Source organism: Ambystoma mexicanum, chromosome 7p (genome assembly GCF_040938575.1).
Source record: "Ambystoma mexicanum isolate Mex_15411 chromosome 7p, UKY_AmexF1_1, whole genome shotgun sequence".
In the NCBI taxonomy this organism is placed as follows: Eukaryota; Metazoa; Chordata; class Amphibia; order Caudata; family Ambystomatidae; genus Ambystoma; species Ambystoma mexicanum.
Window position 1 is genome coordinate 185,796,321 of NC_090939.1, and position 18,616 is coordinate 185,814,936.

Here is an 18,616-nt window from a genome sequence, read left to right on the forward strand (position 1 = left end):
AGGTGCAGAGTCTTTGATGAGGCTGGCTGGGCAGGCATCACCTTTGCAATTGGAAGGTTTAATAGAGTTGAGCAGGGTGATGACCTCTTGCTCAGTGATGTTTTTGAATTCGAACAGCGGGGATGACGTGGTCTTGGTGGGTGGCTTGGCGTGCATGTTCGCTATAATGTGGGAGAGGGCTTTTTGGTGGCCACGCATTTTTGTTTGGAGGGTTTTGAGCTTCCCTAGCATGGCAGATTGAATGCTGTTACACCACTTGTCATCTTTGATGACTTAGGAGGGGGGCGGGGCAGATGGTTTTTCAAGTTCCCTAAAGACGGTGAATAGTTCCTTAGATCCTGACTTGGCGTCAGTGATCCTGGCGTTAAAGGAAGCAGCCTTTGCCAGAGTGATGTTAGTCTTGTAGGATTGTGCAAGTGCAGGCAGTAACAAGAACTGTGAGGGAAAGGGGGGCTGTGGAGGGGGATAGTGCAAGTCTGCACAAAATGCAAAGTGCTAGGGTGGGAAGGGAAGTACAAGGCAAAGAGGAGAGAGTGCAGTGAAAGGGAGGGTGTAGGAAGGGGGAAGAGGGCCACGGGGCTAGGCGAGTGCTAAGGGAAGGCCAAGTGGGCAGGTGCCAGCGATTTCATGGGATGCCGGGGGTGAGGGTCCACATGCTAAGTTCGGGGAAAGGGGGTGGACTGGGTAGGGGGCCTGGTGTCCTGGAGAACTCTGAGGGAACCAGGCAGCCAGTCACTGTGGCAGACAGGGGGGTTAGCAGGGGAGATGGAGATGGAAGAAAGATGGAAGGTCTTGAGGAGGTTCCGGAATGTAAGTAGAGTTGGATGAAGCAGGGTCCCTGGCCCGAGAAAGCCTTGCAGATGATGCAGAGGATCTTGGACTTGATCCTAGCAGCAATCGAGAGCCAGTGGAGAGATTTTAGCGCTTGAGAGATGCGGTCCCTGGGCTGGAGTCCAAGGATAAATCTGGCAGCTCTATTCTGGATCAGTTGAATGGGGCGAAGTAGATACAGTTGTAAATGCTGTATCTAATAATAGTTTTCGCAAAGGTCGTTTTTCATAAATGTAAGCGCTTTGGCTGAAATTATATTTCTTGATTGCACTTTTTCAAAGAAAAAATATTTTAACATTTGTGGGAGCAATAATGCGCTTAGGAATAGTGTTGGGTGAAACAGTGGATATTTCGCCATCCGCCGACCTTGACAAATTGTCAGATGATTTTTGAAACATCTTGCACACAACAAAAAATATGGTTGGGGCACTGATTTTCTAACAGTTTGCACCAGGGGAAACATAATCTCATTTCACCCATAGGTTGTCTGTTGATGTCATAATGTATCTGTAATGTGCACAGCTCTATGGTCTCGAGTGGTTTGTTAGATCCTCTATGTGAAATGAGTTGCCAGTTGCTGCATGGCCAATTCTAGGTGGTTTCCTGGGCAAGACCATCATTGGGAACCATACTGACAGTACAAACAACATATATCTTTCCCCTTATAATGGAAGTGGGCTCCAAAATGTCATTTCACCTGGGGCAGCCTAAATCCATGTATCAGCCCATGATTTCTGCTGTGTTCATCAAAGGCGTGTGTGTACCATGACGTGTGCCAGCAGTGGGCACTCCTTCTCAGCAGGAGTCCGTCCTGCCATTTGAACTCTACTGCGGGTCTCGAGTCAAAGAGCAGGAATCAAAGTAGTGATGAAACGCCTCTAATGAAACAGTATCGTTGTGGTTGAATGGCTATGGTAAAGACATGAGGTATTTTTGGGGGGCGTAGTTGGGTATGTATTGCAAGTCTATTGAAATTTTGAATTCAATTTAATCATAATTTAAATTACGATCCATGCAATTTTTTTGGCTTTTGCAGCACGGAGCGGGTGTGGAAGGGGAAGAACGACTAGTCCGCTCCTTTCTTCCCCAGCTGCTCAGTGCTTCCAATATGAATGGCTAGCCGCTTTGACTTTCCATGCGGGTGGAGAGGCTGGAATCTCTATTCATTTTGCCCCTTTTCTGCAGCTACAAAAACCAGGTGGAATCCATAGGCATTAAGTTAATGCCACATCCCAAACATGTACATAGTGGATATCATTAATAATTGTGTAGTAATCTGGCTTGCAGATTAGCTGTCAGTGTGAGGTCATCTGCAGTGGAATGTTTGTGTGGAATGTTTGTGTGGAGGTGTTCTGCTGCTGACGGTTGGAGAGGAGAGTGAAGCAGTGAGCTGAGAAGATGGGTGTGGGGGTGAGCCCGGTGTTTCCCATGTCATCCTGTGTCCCCTACCATCCCTGTGTCTTGTGGAGGAGTACAGGACATGGACAATAAAGAACCTGAGAACTTACCTGAAGTACTGGCGGTCCATCATTGTTACACTGGCGACGAGGATGGGATGGTAGATGGATTGCCTGGTCATTGGCGCTGCTGGGGGGGTGCAGTACACCAGGAACACCGCCCCCGTGAGGTCCCCCCACACCCAGGGGGGCCCGTATGCTGCTAGTCCGTCGCATCATGTAGTTGCCCCAGGCGAAGCTGAGTCCTTTACCCCTCAGCGCTTGGAGGGCCAGCATTGGGCCTATGTGGGCAATTTGACTTCAAGACGCCTGAAGGAAACCACCACCTTGTGAGGTTGGAGCGGTTCAGATGTTCCCCATGGTGTCCGCCTGCGTTATTTTGAGACGGGCAGTTGTGGCTGCTGAGGAGCGTGTGAAGCCATCCGTTTTGTGCCAGGTGCTGTGTAGGAGCTGATGCTGTTTTCACCGTGGTGCGAGGGTATCGCCTACGCCATCATGGCGAGTGGTGAGGGGAGACCGCCTGTGTCAACAATGCGGGGCGCAGGGGTTTTGTTGTTGCCCCTTCCTTTTCGCTGTTTGTGGCGGCTCCTCTCCCATGTGGCATAGTTTATGCCCCCCTGTTGTGGCCGTACGGATTTGGATGGTGTCCTCAGCACGCGGGTCCGGGTATGATGGTGCAACTGGTGGCTGGCTCCTCCCGTAGGTGCCTTGGAGATGTGGGCGTTAACTGAGCAGGTGCACTGCCCGCGGCACTCGGGAGGTGAAGTACCGGTTCGGAAGGAGTTAACTGCAGCTCTGTGATGTGGGTTGGACGGCGTCTCTGTTGATATGGTGATGTCACTGTAGGCTGAGGCGTTGCAGTTTGTTCACATGAGCAGTGAACGTTACTTTCCTCCGCAAGGAGCCTCGTTGTACACTCTATGTATGTCAACAAGGTGCTGTTCTCTCACAGGGCAGAGGAGTTTGGATTATTCCTCGCGCGATGGTTGGTCAATATGCCAACAAGTTTCGGAAGTGGTTAACGACACGCACGAGATAGAGAGTATCACTGTGCCATTCCACCCTTCATGTGGATCTGGTCATGTGTCTGCGCTAATGGATTTTGGAACGTGCCTGTTGCGCAGCGTGGCCATGGGACTCTCATATCAGGTTATAGTTTTTGGGCCGTATGAGTGAGTGTGATTGGGTACATGTTGTGGCCCATGTTAGAGGGATAGGAGTCCCCTTCTTTTGTCCCGGGACAGAATAGGGGTGTTTCTGAAGGCCGTTGTGTGTCCCCTGTGGCGTCCTTTTGTCGTGGCCTTTAGTGGGAAGTAGACCCCAGGTATGTGGGTTGGGTTTTTCTTTGTAACTCCCAGGTTAGGTGGAGGGGGTTTGTAATGTAATTGATGTGCAATTACAATGTTAAGTAATATATCCAGTTCAAATGTTCAATCTCATTGTTGTTTCATCTGGGTGGGTGAAATGTGATTTCGGGGTGGCGTTAATCCCGAGGAGTATTCATAAGGGTTTGGACTTATTTATGGAAGATGATGCGAAAATGTATTAATGTGACTAGCCTCACAGGACACTGACTTTCATGCACATTTGACTTGGGTGGTGCCCAGGAGTTCTTGCCTGCGGCATTTGAGGGTTGTGTTGGAGATCATCCTCATCCAATTTATTCACATGTGATGTAATGTTTCCTGTTTGCACCTTTGAACATGCGATTTGTTTTTCATGATGTTTGCATTCAAATTCCATGTTTTTTATGTAATGTTATCAAAATGTCAATTGTGCGTGCTTGATGTCGTCAGTGTTGGGGTGTGAGTGCGGTGTACGGGTGCATGTGGTAGTTGGCGCACCTGTCACATTGTTGTTCAGCGTTAAAATCTTTGCGCCTTGTATGTGTGGCGTTGTGGTCGCTGTGCGTAGTCATTGGTTTTAGTTGTTGTGCCCATGTATCATGTTTAGAGTGTCAGGAGTGCATGTGTCTTTTATGTGGTGCCTGGTTTAGGCCAGGGTTGGTCGCTACAGTTTGGCATTCCAGTGGTGTTGATCACTTGATCTTGAGTTTCATTCTACCTGGTATGGTTCCAGGTGAGGTGGCTATGGTGTTTTGTATGTTATGGCCTTTAGTGCCTGATGGGCCAGGGGAGGTCTCTATTGGCCCGAGTGTTGTGGTTCTTGGTGCCGAAGGTTGCTTTGGCGTGGGTGTTCCGTCATTAGCGCCTGAGTTTGTCAGGGTTGGTCGCTTTTGTCGTTGGTGTGCCGTCATTAGTGCCCGAGGGTCATCAGGGTTGGTCACTTTTGTCGTGTGCCTTGTTTCCAGGGCAGTGGTTTGCTGCAGGGTTTTCATAGCGTGTTGACTTCAGTCTGTCGCTGTGCCTGGATTGTGTTATATTTTCAGATTCTCCCTAGTGTTCGGCCTGTTGGCCTATATGGGTCACTATGGTTTTTTAATTTAGTTTTGCCAGTGTGTTTCCTGATTCCGAGTGTGGTATGTCAGGTTGTCTCCTGGTGTGTTAAAAAAAACAGTGTTGCGTAGGAGGAGGAATGACTAACGGTTTGTGCAGAGGAGCAGTATTGGGTTGCGGTTCTTCCTTATACTGCGGTTCGTGGTTCTTTGTGTGGTTCCTCGGTCATTGTCAGGCTTTTGTTGTTGCTTCCTTTGGGGGTGGTTGGTTAGTGCTCGGAGGGGCAGCTCTGAGACTTCGGGGGTGGCAGACCGGAGTGGAAGGTGATTTGTGCTAAGGTGGGTAAGTTGGTTAGGTTGTAGTTGTGTTAGTGTTGGCTAACAATAGTTTGGCTAGGGGTGGCAGCCCTAGGTCCTGAGGGGCATCTCGGGACAGGCGTAAGTGCTGTTTGTTATTTCTGAGGCCTCGAAATGTGGACCGAGGGAGTGGTGAGTTGTTGTTAGGTTGCATTCCATTGGCATTTTCTACTTGGTCCGAGGGTGTCCTGCAAATGCTTTCTCTTTGCGTGGTTTCCATTATTGGTGTTACCAGAGCTTCTGTACATAGGTGGCCGCTGTGTTCCGGAATTTTCTGGTAGTGTGTGTGTTGGGGTGTTAAGGTCTTGTGCTGGACACATTTCCTTGTCATTCTTTTTGTTTTCCCATGGAGGGAGAGGTGTAGTGACTGGCTTTTGTGTTTCTTAGGGGAGGAGAAGTGGCTTGCAGATTAGCTGTCGGTGTGAGGTCATCTGCAGTGGAATGTTTGTGTGGAGGTATTCTGCTGCTGACGGTTGGAGAGGAGAGTGAAGCAGTGAGGTGTGGGGGTGAGCCCGGTGTTTCCTGTGTCATCTTGTGCCCCCTACCATCCCTGTGTCTTGTGGAGGAGTTCAGAACATGGACAATAAAGAACCTGAGAACTTACCTGAAGTACTGGCGGTCCATCATTGTTACTAATTGTTCTTGGGTAGGGATATAAACCAGCACGAAATCCAGGACCACCCAGGTTTCCATGCCCAACTCTCTTTAGCTCAGCGGCAACGTGCTCACCTTGGAAGCAAGACGACACGGAGCAACACAAATCTCTGGGTATTAAGTGCGTTATAAATAACCTATCATATCATACCACCCCTTTCCAAAAGTAATAAAAACTGCAAGACTGTGGACACCCATGTTAGCAGTTGAAGTCCTCTCCGTTCAGCAACTGGGCTATACAAAATGACCCCCATTGTGCTATTTCTGACCCTGGACTTTCAGATTCTCACGTTATCATGCCTAAGGCCAGATCACAAAGAGTTGAGCACTAGAGCCAAAAATAGACCACCAGCACCACTTTTGCTGCTCGTGCAACTGACAATGGAGCAAAGCTATTTTTTTCTAATGCATGTTACATCAGGAAATATGCACCATGGTAACAACGAAACTGGCCGAGTTGTTTGGAAAAATGCCCACAACAGGCCGCTGTCATTGTCAGGGACCTGTGCATGCGTTTACTGCGCGATGATGAAGAGCAGGCAAACTGTGAGGCAAGGGGGGGGGGGGTTTGGGAAGCTGTAGAGGATTGTGCCTTTGTGTGTGCATGTAGTTCCTGTGTGTGTGTATGTTGACCGAATTGGGGGGTGGGTATTTGCAACTGGAGGTTGGGGTCGGGGGTGCCCCCGCCCGATACACGTCTGGGCTTGAGGGTGGGGGGGCGGTGAGGGAACAGGAGATGCAGGGATGTCCTCCCCCACATTAGGGAAGGGGCGCTTGTTGTAAAGCCTTATGTTAGACATTCAGTGTGCACTACTGAATCACAGACCAGCTGCTGAGTCTAAGTTAGTTCCAGGCAAGGCTTTATTCACGTATGTACAAATCTGTACATTACTCCAGTTACTCTTATTATAGTTACAGCACGCGTAGACATTGACAGGGACATGGGAAGGTATAAACATCACTAACAAAGGAGCTGACCCACCGGCCATCCATTCAACCCAGCTCAGGCCCCCAACTCACACTCGCAGAACATTCACACACAGATCCACCCAACATTCTCCTGAGCTGCATTCATGCACCAACATTCTACAGCAAGCATCCATGCCAGTGGCAATACAAGACTACATTACAACATCTCTCTTTCATACCAGACTCACCACACACAACATCTCCCTTCCATAACAGACTCACCACAGACTCATCACAACATTCCCGATCACCAAAACATCTAACCAACAATTACCTTCCATTTGGACCTGCCACATCCAAACACAGAGCCTGCCACACTCTGGCACCAACCATACACAGCCAAGGGAACCAATCATACATTCGGGTGAGGAAAAACAGGGGGGGATCACGCATTTGCCCCACCACGGACCCGGTGTCACCACAAACATGACACCCTGGGGAAACATGGTCCAAGTCCAACCAACTAACACACAACAAGAGGTGTTGCCATGACAGGTCAACAATTGCAGAGGGCTACTTAGATCACTCCTCTTCCTCTTAACACCATCACATCACATCCGAATACAAATCGCTCCCACTTATCTCCCTAATACATCCCACAGAATCACCAACACGCAGAAAAGCAACTACCACCTAAACCAACAAACAACTACAACCATTCAAGGAGACATCAGTACATATCACATATCACCAATATCATTCAAACCAGAAACTACCAGACCCATGCCAAGACACCGAAAAACAAATGAAATGCTCCTGGTAGCATTAACTTTTTGTTTAACATTGCTCTAATAATTAAAACTATAACAACTTAAAATAAATTTGGGTACCCTACCAACCTATACATTGTTTCTTTTCCTTAGTGCCCTGTATATACATTTCAAATTCACATTAAGCGTAAATTTTAAGGCCTTTCTTCTTTTACTCAATATTCTTAGCTCAAAACACTACACTTTAAAAGAATTTGCATAGCCTTTATAGACTTCAAACCTCCTGTAACTTTTACTCATAAGTGCGCATCTAAAAAAACATTTCCTCGCCATCCATACTTTTATGGATGTCCCCATAGACTTTGCATTTTAAATTTTGCATAAACTTCACCTTTTGATATAAGTGCACATTTATTGAAAAATTTCCGCACCATCCAACCAACAAAAAAACTTGGAGGATGTCCCCAACAACATGACCTCAGCCACACCTGCAAAACCAAGCGGTGTGGCCTACAGAAAATTATAAATGTTCCTTTTAATGTGACTTTACCTTCCTGTAACAACAGGACCTCAACCACACCTGCAAACCAAGCGGTGTGGCCTACGGAAAATTATAATTTTCCTTTTACTGTGTCATGCAATAAAACATATGAATTCGACTTTTCCTTCCTTTGCTTATTTTTCCAATATTCACCAATATAAAATTATTGGGCCACAACACAAAACAACATTCCACAGGACAACGGCCCATACATAGCTTACGATGTCACCATAATTACTAGTATCACCATACTTCAAAAATTGTAATTAGTTTCACAATACTTCAAAAATTGAAATTCGATCCTTAGATCAATTCCCCAGCATTGTTGAATCAACATTAAAAACATTTAACAAAAAATGATTCACAGTCCCACAATCAAACTGTACGAAAATGATTTCCACTGATAAAATATTAGAAGTCACTGTTCAATTGTTGAAGCTAAACAAAACATACTGCATTATATATTCCAGCATTATATAATCCAGTCTCATATGCAGCTTCACATGAAATCATTTCCATATACCCTGTAAATAAATAATGTTATGCAAATAACTTCAGTACATTACTCATTCCTACTGCAATCAACAGCATGTTACCATGTACCATACTCATTCCCTAAATGATCGATCTGCAAAACATTAAGTATAAAATATAAGCAAATCTCTTTCCTTTCAAATCCGATGGCGAAATGACAATGCTCCCTTCAATAGTCGTACCATATAAACACAGCTGCTCAAAGCTAATTCAAATGTGCAGCTTTAAAATCAAATAAAATGCTTCCTCCAATCCTTGTACTGGAAGCACACTCCTTCTTAAATGTGCACACAGAAGGCAGTCCACATTCCTTCCGTGTGCGTCCCCACGCTGATAGACGTACGCACGCCCTTTCCTTTAATGTTGTTTCCTTAATGTGCCTGAATGAAAGGACGTAAACGTCAGGCTGTCAACTGCCAAAGAATTACGAGCGGATTCACAAATAATGTTCACAGCTCTGCTTCAGCTTCGCCAATACCCCAAGGATTCCATTCTACGTCATCATTCTGCCTGACAGCACCGAGCAGAGCGGACCTCGCAGGAGTTACATTATCAACTGTCACTTCACACACAGCATTGTTCAAAGGGCAAGTTCCATGCTGCCCACCTGTTTACCAAAAACATCCCACTCATAAGGCTTCACGGGAAACTAATCACCACTCGATCACCGTATACAAATTCGAGATATCACTGGTAAAAGTTGATTTTACTCGGAACACACGGCACTTTTCTTTCACGGCAATATTCATTAGGTTTCTAAATTTCCTAGGTAGTTGAACGGAGCACAGGCGCCATCTGCTGGACTTTTGTGGGATCTAAATTCAAAGTCACTCAAAGTCTATTTGTATTTCCAGCAGAGAAGTGGATTTCTGCTATCCTGTGATGATGTTAGACTACAAGCAGGTCCTTTCCAACCTTGCGGGGATCTCTGGGGCATTATAATTGTTGGAGACCTCCCTCCCAGAGTCCAGTCCAAAGTCATTTTTAATTCCATTTTGCTGGGCAGGATGGTTATATACAGGGCTTTGGGGGAACGGTGGGTCTCTTAAACGCTGCTTCCCCCCCACAGCACTCCTTACTGTAATTTTATGTTGCTGCAGCTCCTCAATCAGCACATTTAGAGTCAGCTTCATCTTCTTCCACATGTTCTTCATAGTTTCTGGTTTTCCTCGTCGCCATTTGTTGTAAAGCCTTATGTTAGACATTCAGTGTGCACTACTGAATCACAGACCAGCTGCTGAGTCTAAGTTAGTTCCAGGCAAGGCTTTATTCACGTATGTACAAATCTGTACATTACTCCAGTTACTCTTATTATAGTTACAGCACGCGTAGACATTGACAGGGACATGGGAAGGTATAAACATCACTAACAAAGGAGCTGACCCACCGGCCATCCATTCAACCCAGCTCAGGCCGCCAACTCACACTCGCAGAACATTCACACACAGATCCACCCAACATTCTCCTGAGCTGCATTCATGCACCAACATTCTACAGCAAGCATCCATGCCAGTGGCAATACAAGACTACATTACAACAGCGCTAAAAAAGAAAAAGATGTTTCCCCGCGGTGCCAAAATCGGGCCTGGAAAATTGAGCTTTGATGAAAGCGGCCTGCGGGGAAACATCGCAGATCTGGTAACTGTTGCGTAGTACGCAATAGTTCTGAGCATGCGCGAGCCTCGTTCCGGCTTGCGCTAGATAGGGAGTGAAATGGAGGGTTTGTGCCGAATTTAACCCCGGGTATATAATCTATAGCTCTGAACCACTTCGGAAAACATGCAAATACAGGTTTCTGCTTGTGTTTAGCAGCTAATAATGCTTTGTTTGCTCCATTATTATGAAATCAACAAATGTGGTGCAGCGTTGATCCTGTCCCAATTCTTGCACCGATGGAAATTGATGTAATCTGACCAATGACGCCCTATTTGCAAATATTGTTTTCTGGGGAAAATAGGGATGCGCTAGCAAACCACTTATTTATGTCATAATATCCCACTTCCTACCAGAGGGTATATACATGTGGTGCCGCGCTGTCCTGTCTGCATAGAGCAAGATCGGGAAGGGGGCATTTCTGTTTATTTGCAATGGTTGCTTCATTTTGTTTAAACCTTTCTCTCACTTTTGGTCTTAAATGTTTGTGTTTTAAACTTTGTTTTCAAACTTTAATCTTTGAAACTTTTTATTTCCAAAATTGCCACCAGATACACTAGAGGACTCTATATGCGAAAATACATAGTTTGATGTGGAAGCGTCCGATGAGGACAGAAGCAACGTTTCAACCTTCTTTCTCATCTTTATCCTTCTTAATGCACTTGTATGTATGCGACTACTGTTGGCTGCACCACAGGACAGAAATCTACATTGCACTTCATTGGATTGGCTGCCCTCCCTGCAATCCTGGTGACTTGCAGCCACTATCATCCTCATTTCTTTATTCTAACACTTTCTGAGGCATAGAATTAATCTTGGCTCGCACAGATTTCACATTTGGTACTGACACTGCTCTCCAAACTATTGGGACGGCCAAGGGTACTCGGATGGCACCTCAGTGTGCAAATATATTCATGGCACGATTAGAGAGTGATTTACACACCACCTGTGACCGCAAACTATTGAGATACCTGTGCTACATCGATGACCTACTGCTGATTTGACCTGCAGGGGAACAGGACCCTCCTAAACTTCCACAGAAGATTTAATGAACCATAAACCTCCAACCCTCCTACTTGCTTGAATAAGTGCATATCCTTGACACTGTCACACCATTAAAAGATGACCAGCTACAGACCCCTGTATATTGCAAACCAGCGATAAGGGCAAGCTATTTGAAGAGTGATATCTTCCACCCAATGCACACGAAACATGCCACAATATTCAGCCAGGCATCGAGGTCAAAGCGAAAATGCTCAAACACAAGGCAGCAGGAGAAAAAATGCAAGCTTTCAGATCAGACGTTCAATGGCTAAAACCACAGAGAATTGTGGACAGCCAGAGTTACAGAGGAACATGGATTCCCCAGAGCAACCCACTAGAATACAGAGGAAAAGAGGCTGGAACCCGGCTGCCACATACAATCCAGAGATGAAAGCCCACTGCAAGGTTGCGGAGGAACTACAACACATTCTGCAACAAGATTAAAGCCTGCGAGAGTTTTTCCTGCGATGTCCCTGGTTGCTTTCAAACACCCAGACAATCTGAAAGAAATGATGGTAAGAAGCAAACTGCATACAAACAGCACAGCAAATAGAACTATACCATGCAAAAAAAAGAGGCCTAACCTGTGCACATATCGCCATTTCGAATACAAGCAAGCTAACCCCTCACAGCCCAGGGCTCCAAATGTATGGGGCTTTTTACAGGTGCAGCTAACAACATTGTATACTTGTTCTTGTGCAGAAAATGCCCTGGGTGGGGAAACTAGGGGAACGCTGTCAGCAACTACATAAGCACATGAACCTTCATAGGCAGAGTATCAGTGAGGTACAAAAGACAGCCCAGTTGCTGAGCATATTTCCGAAGAAAATCATATCCTTGGTGATCTTCAAATTGCTATCCTTATGGTAATTTCAGAACGGATAAAGCTACGAAAACCTATGAATTCAAATGCATGTACATTTTCAATACACTGACAGGAAGCTTGAACAGACAGGAGTTACAAAATCTCAACAAAAAAGGCTGACATTTTCCACGCATAGAGATGCAGGGCTCAGAAGAGTCAGATTGGCACTTTCTATCAATTGTTCCAAAGCCCTTCACTGGCAACCAACTGTGACACTGCTCGCTCTAGCCCCACCAGCCTCTATAAGACAATGGCTCATTGCCAGACGTATTCCAGCCCAACGTGGTAGGTCTTAATCAGGACTCTGACAATGAGGCATTGGTCACAAGTTGCTTTATTTTTCTGTCAGGTTCAAAACAATAATTCCCTAAGACTATCAGCTCTATCCTACAAAAGAAAGTCAAAAGGCGCTCCACCGGAGGTCTTGTAAATTAATATTGGTCCTCTGTCCAGAATACTGCTCTAACATATCAATGTCCCGATTTCCCAAAAGAAAAATGCATCAAACGAAGAAAACAACAGTAGAATGCCTTTGTGGAACTATTAACTCAAGGGGATGGGTGCTAGCTCCTGACCCCAAACTTATTCTTATCAGTAAAGGATTTTGCCAATAGTTCCAAGTCAGGAAAGACAGTTCCTGGAGTGCCGGAAGATTCTCCAGGTGTTCTAGCCCAGGTCTTGCCCCGTCTTTTCCCCACCATGGGGTTCATTCAATCTTTCTTTCCCCCTGCCTCTTCTGGGTTCTCTTGGTCTCTCCCCCACTCTGCGGCTCTTCTCTTCCTCACTCCCCAAACTTTGGTCTTTACTGTCTCTCCCCACTCGTGGTTCTTCTTCCTTGCAATCCCCACTCTGGGATGTTCGCTGCCTCTCCCCCACTCTGGAGCTGCGCATTTCCGCACTTCCCACTCTGGGGTATTTGCTGTCTCTCCCCATTCTGAGGTTCTTCTCTCTTGCATTCCTCACTCTGGGGGGGGGGGGGGCTCTCTGTTTCTCCCCACTCTGGGGCTTCTCTCTTTTGTGCTCCGCACTCTGAGGTATTCAGCCTCTCTTCCCATTCTGGGGCTCTTCTCTTTCTCTCTCCCCATTCTGGGGTGGTTGTTCTCTCTTCCCACTCTGAGGTTCTTCTGTTTCACGCTCTCCCACTCTCTGTCCCCACTCTGGGGTCGTTTTACTATCTCTCGACTCTGCTGCCATCCTCCATTTCCTCTGGAACCACCTCGTGTTTGCCTTGTGCAGTGCTTTGCAGGAGGGGCGTTCAGTCGGGCCGCTTCTCCGGTGGATGCGCAGCCTCTTACATGTCTTCCCCCCCACGACTCCCCTTCAATCAGTCGAGGCTCTCCCTCTTCGTTCTTGTAGGTGATCAGGCTGGACAGAGTCGCCATGCAACCTTTCAATGGGGCTTTGTGCCCCTCCTCCAAGCCCCTCCTGCCTCACTCTTGCAGTTTCTTAGGCCAGGCGGAGTCACTTACACAGCCATTCAGCTGGGCTCCGTGTCACTTCTGAGGCCCTCCTGCCTTGCTCTTGCAGCCTTTTCAGGCTGCTCCGGTCGGCCTTCCACTGTGCTTCTCTGCACTCTGGCGCGTGTGCTCCATCAGGACCCCGATATTGGTGTAAAAAATTATAATTATAATGCTCCCTCTCTTCCCGGCCGCACCATCTTCTTTCTGTTCAGAATGTTTAAGTTCTGCGCTGCCTGCTGAGACTCCCCTATGATTGGATGTCTGCAGGATACCTCTCCAGGGGGCTGTGTAAGAAAGGCATGGCATCAAAGTAAGACAGACCCAAGTGATCACAGTTCAAGGGTGTTTATTAAACTGTAAAACGGGTGAGATAAATGCCTAATCTAATTCTAAGATGGGAGCAAGCTACGACCATGAAATAATAATACAGTACTAGTGGAGTCTAGCCAAATAAAAAGGGCCTATACTAAGAAAACCTATTGCCAATTTTTACTGCTATGCTACAAAATAGTGTGGAATAATGTTCACAAGAAAAGAAAGAAGTTTTCACAAAATGATAAGTCTGGATGTTATGGCCGGGGTCTCCCCTCCCCACGGTTTTAGCACGGCACAAGGTGGGACTCGAGCACAGCACACTCCTGGGCTTCTCTGGCACGAGCCCACAGCTCCTTTCCTCTATATGAGGCCCTTCTGTGGCCAAGTCTCTTCTTATGCAAAGACTCTTGCTTCAGAGGGCCTGATATGTCCAGAAATAACAAAACAAAAGTTCTTTCTGATAACCTTCATGTCGAGTGATTATGCCTTAGCCAAAACAACAAAATTAAAGTTCCTCTGTTAGCCTTCATGAAGGGTGTTTACTCTTCACCCTTGGATCCCCCTCAGCCGGACTCCGATCCTCCTCTTTTTGGTTAGCCTCCCTCAATCAGGCTCAGACTAACCATTCGTTGTGGACATCCCACTGTCGGGGTTCATACTTATTGTCACAATGTTGTTCAGTTAGCTTCTTTGTACTTTTCTCTTGATGCCCCTCAGTCGGGTTCACTATTGTCTTTCCATCAAGTTCCTTATTTGTAATATTCAAAAGTCACAATGTCTTTTTAAACAACCAACTCTTTATAGGTCCCCCTCATCTGGGCTCAGACCTTCAACTGCACTTGCCAACTTTGCACAAAGACTTCTGAAGGGCGATGACGTCTCGCTGGGTCACTGTGTTAGCGTATGGCAAGGGCGTAAACGCCTGTCTTACAATTCCCTCAGTCATATTCACACTTTCCACAGTTAACAATTTCTACAACATGCCAAGGACGTTCGATTGTACAAGGAGTTTGGCTTGACACTTGTATGACAATCTTGACACCTCACGCCGGCCTTCTCTATGGCCTCTTGGTACTTGTAGTTCCACTATCTTTCGGTTCAATACCTTCCTTGTTCAAGAGAAGGGTACCAGACAGAAACCATTGTATGAGCGCCCATGTGGTGCCGGTTCACTCTATCTCTGGTACCAAGTTTATTCACAAAAGACCTCTGTCTCTTAATCTTCTCAATGTTGCCACTGCAACGTTGAGTCTAACATAGTCCGGCCCACTATCAGGTTCTTCCGACTCACCGGCAGTGCTGAACTCATTGGCGTTTCTTTTGCCGTTTGAGTCAAGGATGCTACCACGATGGCAACTGCGTCTCCCCGCCCTGGCTAACAGTGCAGGAGTGTTCCATGTACCGCTGACATCCGTCACACCATTCGCCAGCTGCAATTCCTGGACTTATGTTTCTTTTGTCAGAGGCATTGCAGGTCTTGGATGAAAAGGGCCAGGGCAACTCCCTCCTAGACGTCCTTTCAGGTCTCACCTCCTTTCTCCCCCGTTTGAACTGCCGTCCTGGAATAGCTGCTTTCTCGTGCATTTGGCCTTGCTCTCTGTGTGCTCTTGTGCTCTGCCTTTTATTCCAGTGGTCTGTTGTCGCTCATGGGATGAGAAAGTGCTTGTGTTTGAAAAGAGGGGGATGAGTTTTTATATCCTACTGGACAGGATGGTGAAAAGGTGTCAAAAGGAAGGGGGTACTGCGTCTCACCCTTCGGTGTCCCACTTCCACGCCCGAAGATCCACCCCCCCCCATCCAGGTGATCCCTCCGCACTGGTCCACCCCCAGAAACTGGATCCGATAGCGATAGCCGTGTCCTGGCCACCTGAATGACAGATCCCCGGGTAATAGTAAGTGAGTCACCTTCGGGTTTCTCACAGCTCGTTCAATCGTTTCTGCTCAGTCTCTATAGAGGATTTGGCACATGTAAGGTCAGAAGCCAAGTCAGCCTTTACAAAAGGGTGCATTGGGTTATAGTAAACCCTAGCCTCTAGAAACCCTGCAAAGGTGTTCTTAACTGGGGGAGAAGGAGGGTGAGTTATACTCCTTTTGGAGTCCCTGTCCCCTAAGGGGGATCACCCCAGATGGATCGTGCTTACCCTGTCCCCTAGGGGGCGTTACGCATAGTGGACTCCCTCCCTAGTCCCAAAGGGAGTGGCTCCCCCTTGGGGAGAGGTGCCAATCTGCCTGGATTCCTCACATAGCCCTCCAAAAATCCCCAGCCCCACAAGCTCCCCAGAGGCCTATGAGGGCCCCCGTTGCATGTCAGATCCTGACCTTTCCTCATGATTGTGAGAAAACACAATCCCAATATGATATTTGACACACATTTACCACACTGGGCTCCATGAGTCAAAGACTTAACATTGCTGTCCGTGCATCCTATGCACCCGCCTTATGGATGCACAAGCCTGATATGTGGATGACTGTGCACTGCTCACCTTGCTAAGGGACCGGCCTGACATATACCGATCTTCACCAGGACTACCATCACCATTACTGACATTATGCCACACCCTCCTGTCTTCCTGAAAGCACTTTCACAGGATGGGTTGCGTGTTTTTTTCATTCTCTTTAATTCCATGATCTAAATTAAAAAATGGTACCATTCAAACATTGAAGGCTGCAATGTGTGTGTGGGGGCGGGGGGTTTAACATCTGTAACGCATGCATCTCTGAAAAAGCTACACATCCGGTGCATAGGCGGGCACAACTAAGGAATTAAGGAATCCCAGAAGGGGCTATTTAGGCAGGAACGTTTTTCAAATGCTTCTTTTCATCTCTGCCTGGGGAAGTGGTCATGACCACAAAAGCTTGCAAATAAATACCTTTGTTAGCCCAATTAATGTATAAAGTTGTCGTTTTCTTTGGGATCTATGCTTTATTCTACCCTTGGATAAAACGGTGAAAGCAAACTGAACTAAATATATGTTTATGTGTAGCTGTATTCCCAGTTCTAAAACCGAAACTGTATCCAATGACTGTCAAATGCAGACTTAGCAGAGTATGTTCTTGTTTTGACACAGGCAAACAGATGAACATGGAATCTCTGCACCCGAAGATATGTTGTGAAAGGGGCCAACTCCGCTCTTTGCCTCATTACCCCCAAAAAATGACCGATTATTTGGTTTTATGTAAATAGTCTGTGTTAAAACACATGATGGCAAAAGTCTTAAAAATGGTTGCCATGTTTTAGAAGCACTTTAGTTGAATAAGTGAAAAAAAAATTAACAAAAGTAAAAATGTATGGTTTGATGTACAAAGAAAAAAAATGAAACCCAAATATATTTGTATAATGCAATGTATGTCCCCAATAAATTATCCATCATGCAATTGTCAAGAAAAGTGGGTTAAGTTAAGAGGTGAATCCATGTTTTCGAATCTTTTAAATATCTGATATTTAAAAACTTCTACAAGCTGAGGCCACTATGTCAAGAAGGCATTGGAAAAGTACGTGTGTGAACTCGGCACTTTTAAAATGGTAAGTCTGTGCTACTACTGTATGGCTGGAGGGAATTGACTCTACAATCAGAAGCGACATCGATAAAGCCTCCGAGGGTTCTATAATGTTGTAATATGTGAACACAATGCCTGTCACACACAAGGCCCTGAACATTTTCTGCATTATTACCCCTTTCCAAAAAGCTCCTTTCTTTTTAAATCTGCGTTATGATTTATTTTTTTAAATGTCTTAAAGGAAAAATTAAAATCTTTTTTTTCAGCCTGGACTAACGCTCTTTTACAATGTTGTGATATATCACTTGCACTCCGTGGCTCGGACTATTTGGAAACATTGCAACACTTGAAGATACTTTTGCAGGGTTTGCATTGAAGATGATTTGATCAGTCCCTGGAGGATAGCTCAGGGACAACGTGCTCGCCTTACAAACATAACGACACAGAGCAACACAGGTTCGATCCCCCGGGTCCGCGCTTAGAAACCTCTGGGTGTTAAGCGTGTTATAAATAACCTATCATATAGGGGCTGAAACTGGCTCCTGGGTGTCTGACATCACCTGTAAGCAGGTGCTACCTCTGTGGAAACAGGAGCGTTATGTATTATGCTTTAAATGTCTTCTTAATCTGCTCTTATGCTTCTTTACAGATATTATCAATCGCACAAAGTTCATGTCATATAGCTATGTTTATATGGCACCAGTTGGCCTGGGGGGGCCAAAGGTAGCAGCTGTTGGTGGCAAAGTTACCAGGCTCTCCTGGGCTGGAAGCATGAGCTAAATAGCTCCAAGCCCCAGCAATTACGAACCCTGCTATTGCTGAAGCTGTGGAGAGCCGTGAGTAGTGTTTACAGGTGTAACAACCCTAAAGCGCTCAGCCTATTGAGTGACCAAATAGAAATATTTTGAAGGTCTGGTCTTTTATAATATATAGACAACTCGCCACAGTCCTCCTTCTGAATTTAGGAGCAGAGTTAACCAGTATAATATTGTAGCGAATTGGATGGGCCTCCAAGAGTGGAAGTTGCCTTGCCCTTGTGAATGACTCCAAACCCGTACCACTGACGGACCGATAAACCCAAACATCCGGCAAGAGCAGTACTCGTGATGCGTCTACAGACAGTGACTGCTGAGGTAGAAACGATGGAACAGCTTTCCGAGCCTGGTCAAATAGAAACCCTATCAGAGGGTGGCTGCATCCATTGAGACTCCTCTGAAGATGGAGGTGGTCGGAGAGAAACAGTCGGGATAGAACCAGGTGTGCTTGAATAATTAATCAGAGGCTGCAATCAAACAAAGGCTAGGTGGCCTCTCTAGAGGGAGTGTGCTATCAC

At 46.3% G+C, this 18,616-nt stretch overlaps 1 protein-coding gene across 4 annotated transcripts in view; it reads left to right on the forward strand.

The window, feature by feature from the left end:
• The window catches only part of TMPRSS2 (transmembrane serine protease 2), a 499,201-nt gene extending 481,653 nt beyond the window's left edge, over positions 1-17,548 (forward strand). For all 4 annotated transcript variants that reach the window (XM_069636039.1, XM_069636041.1, XM_069636038.1 and 1 more), the window contains one exon: positions 16,854-17,548. In XM_069636039.1, the coding sequence (XP_069492140.1) occupies positions 16,854-16,865 (12 nt within the window). In that variant the 3' untranslated portion in view covers positions 16,866-17,548. The remainder of the gene's footprint in view (positions 1-16,853) is intronic.
• The last annotated feature ends 1,068 nt before the right edge of the window (positions 17,549-18,616 follow it).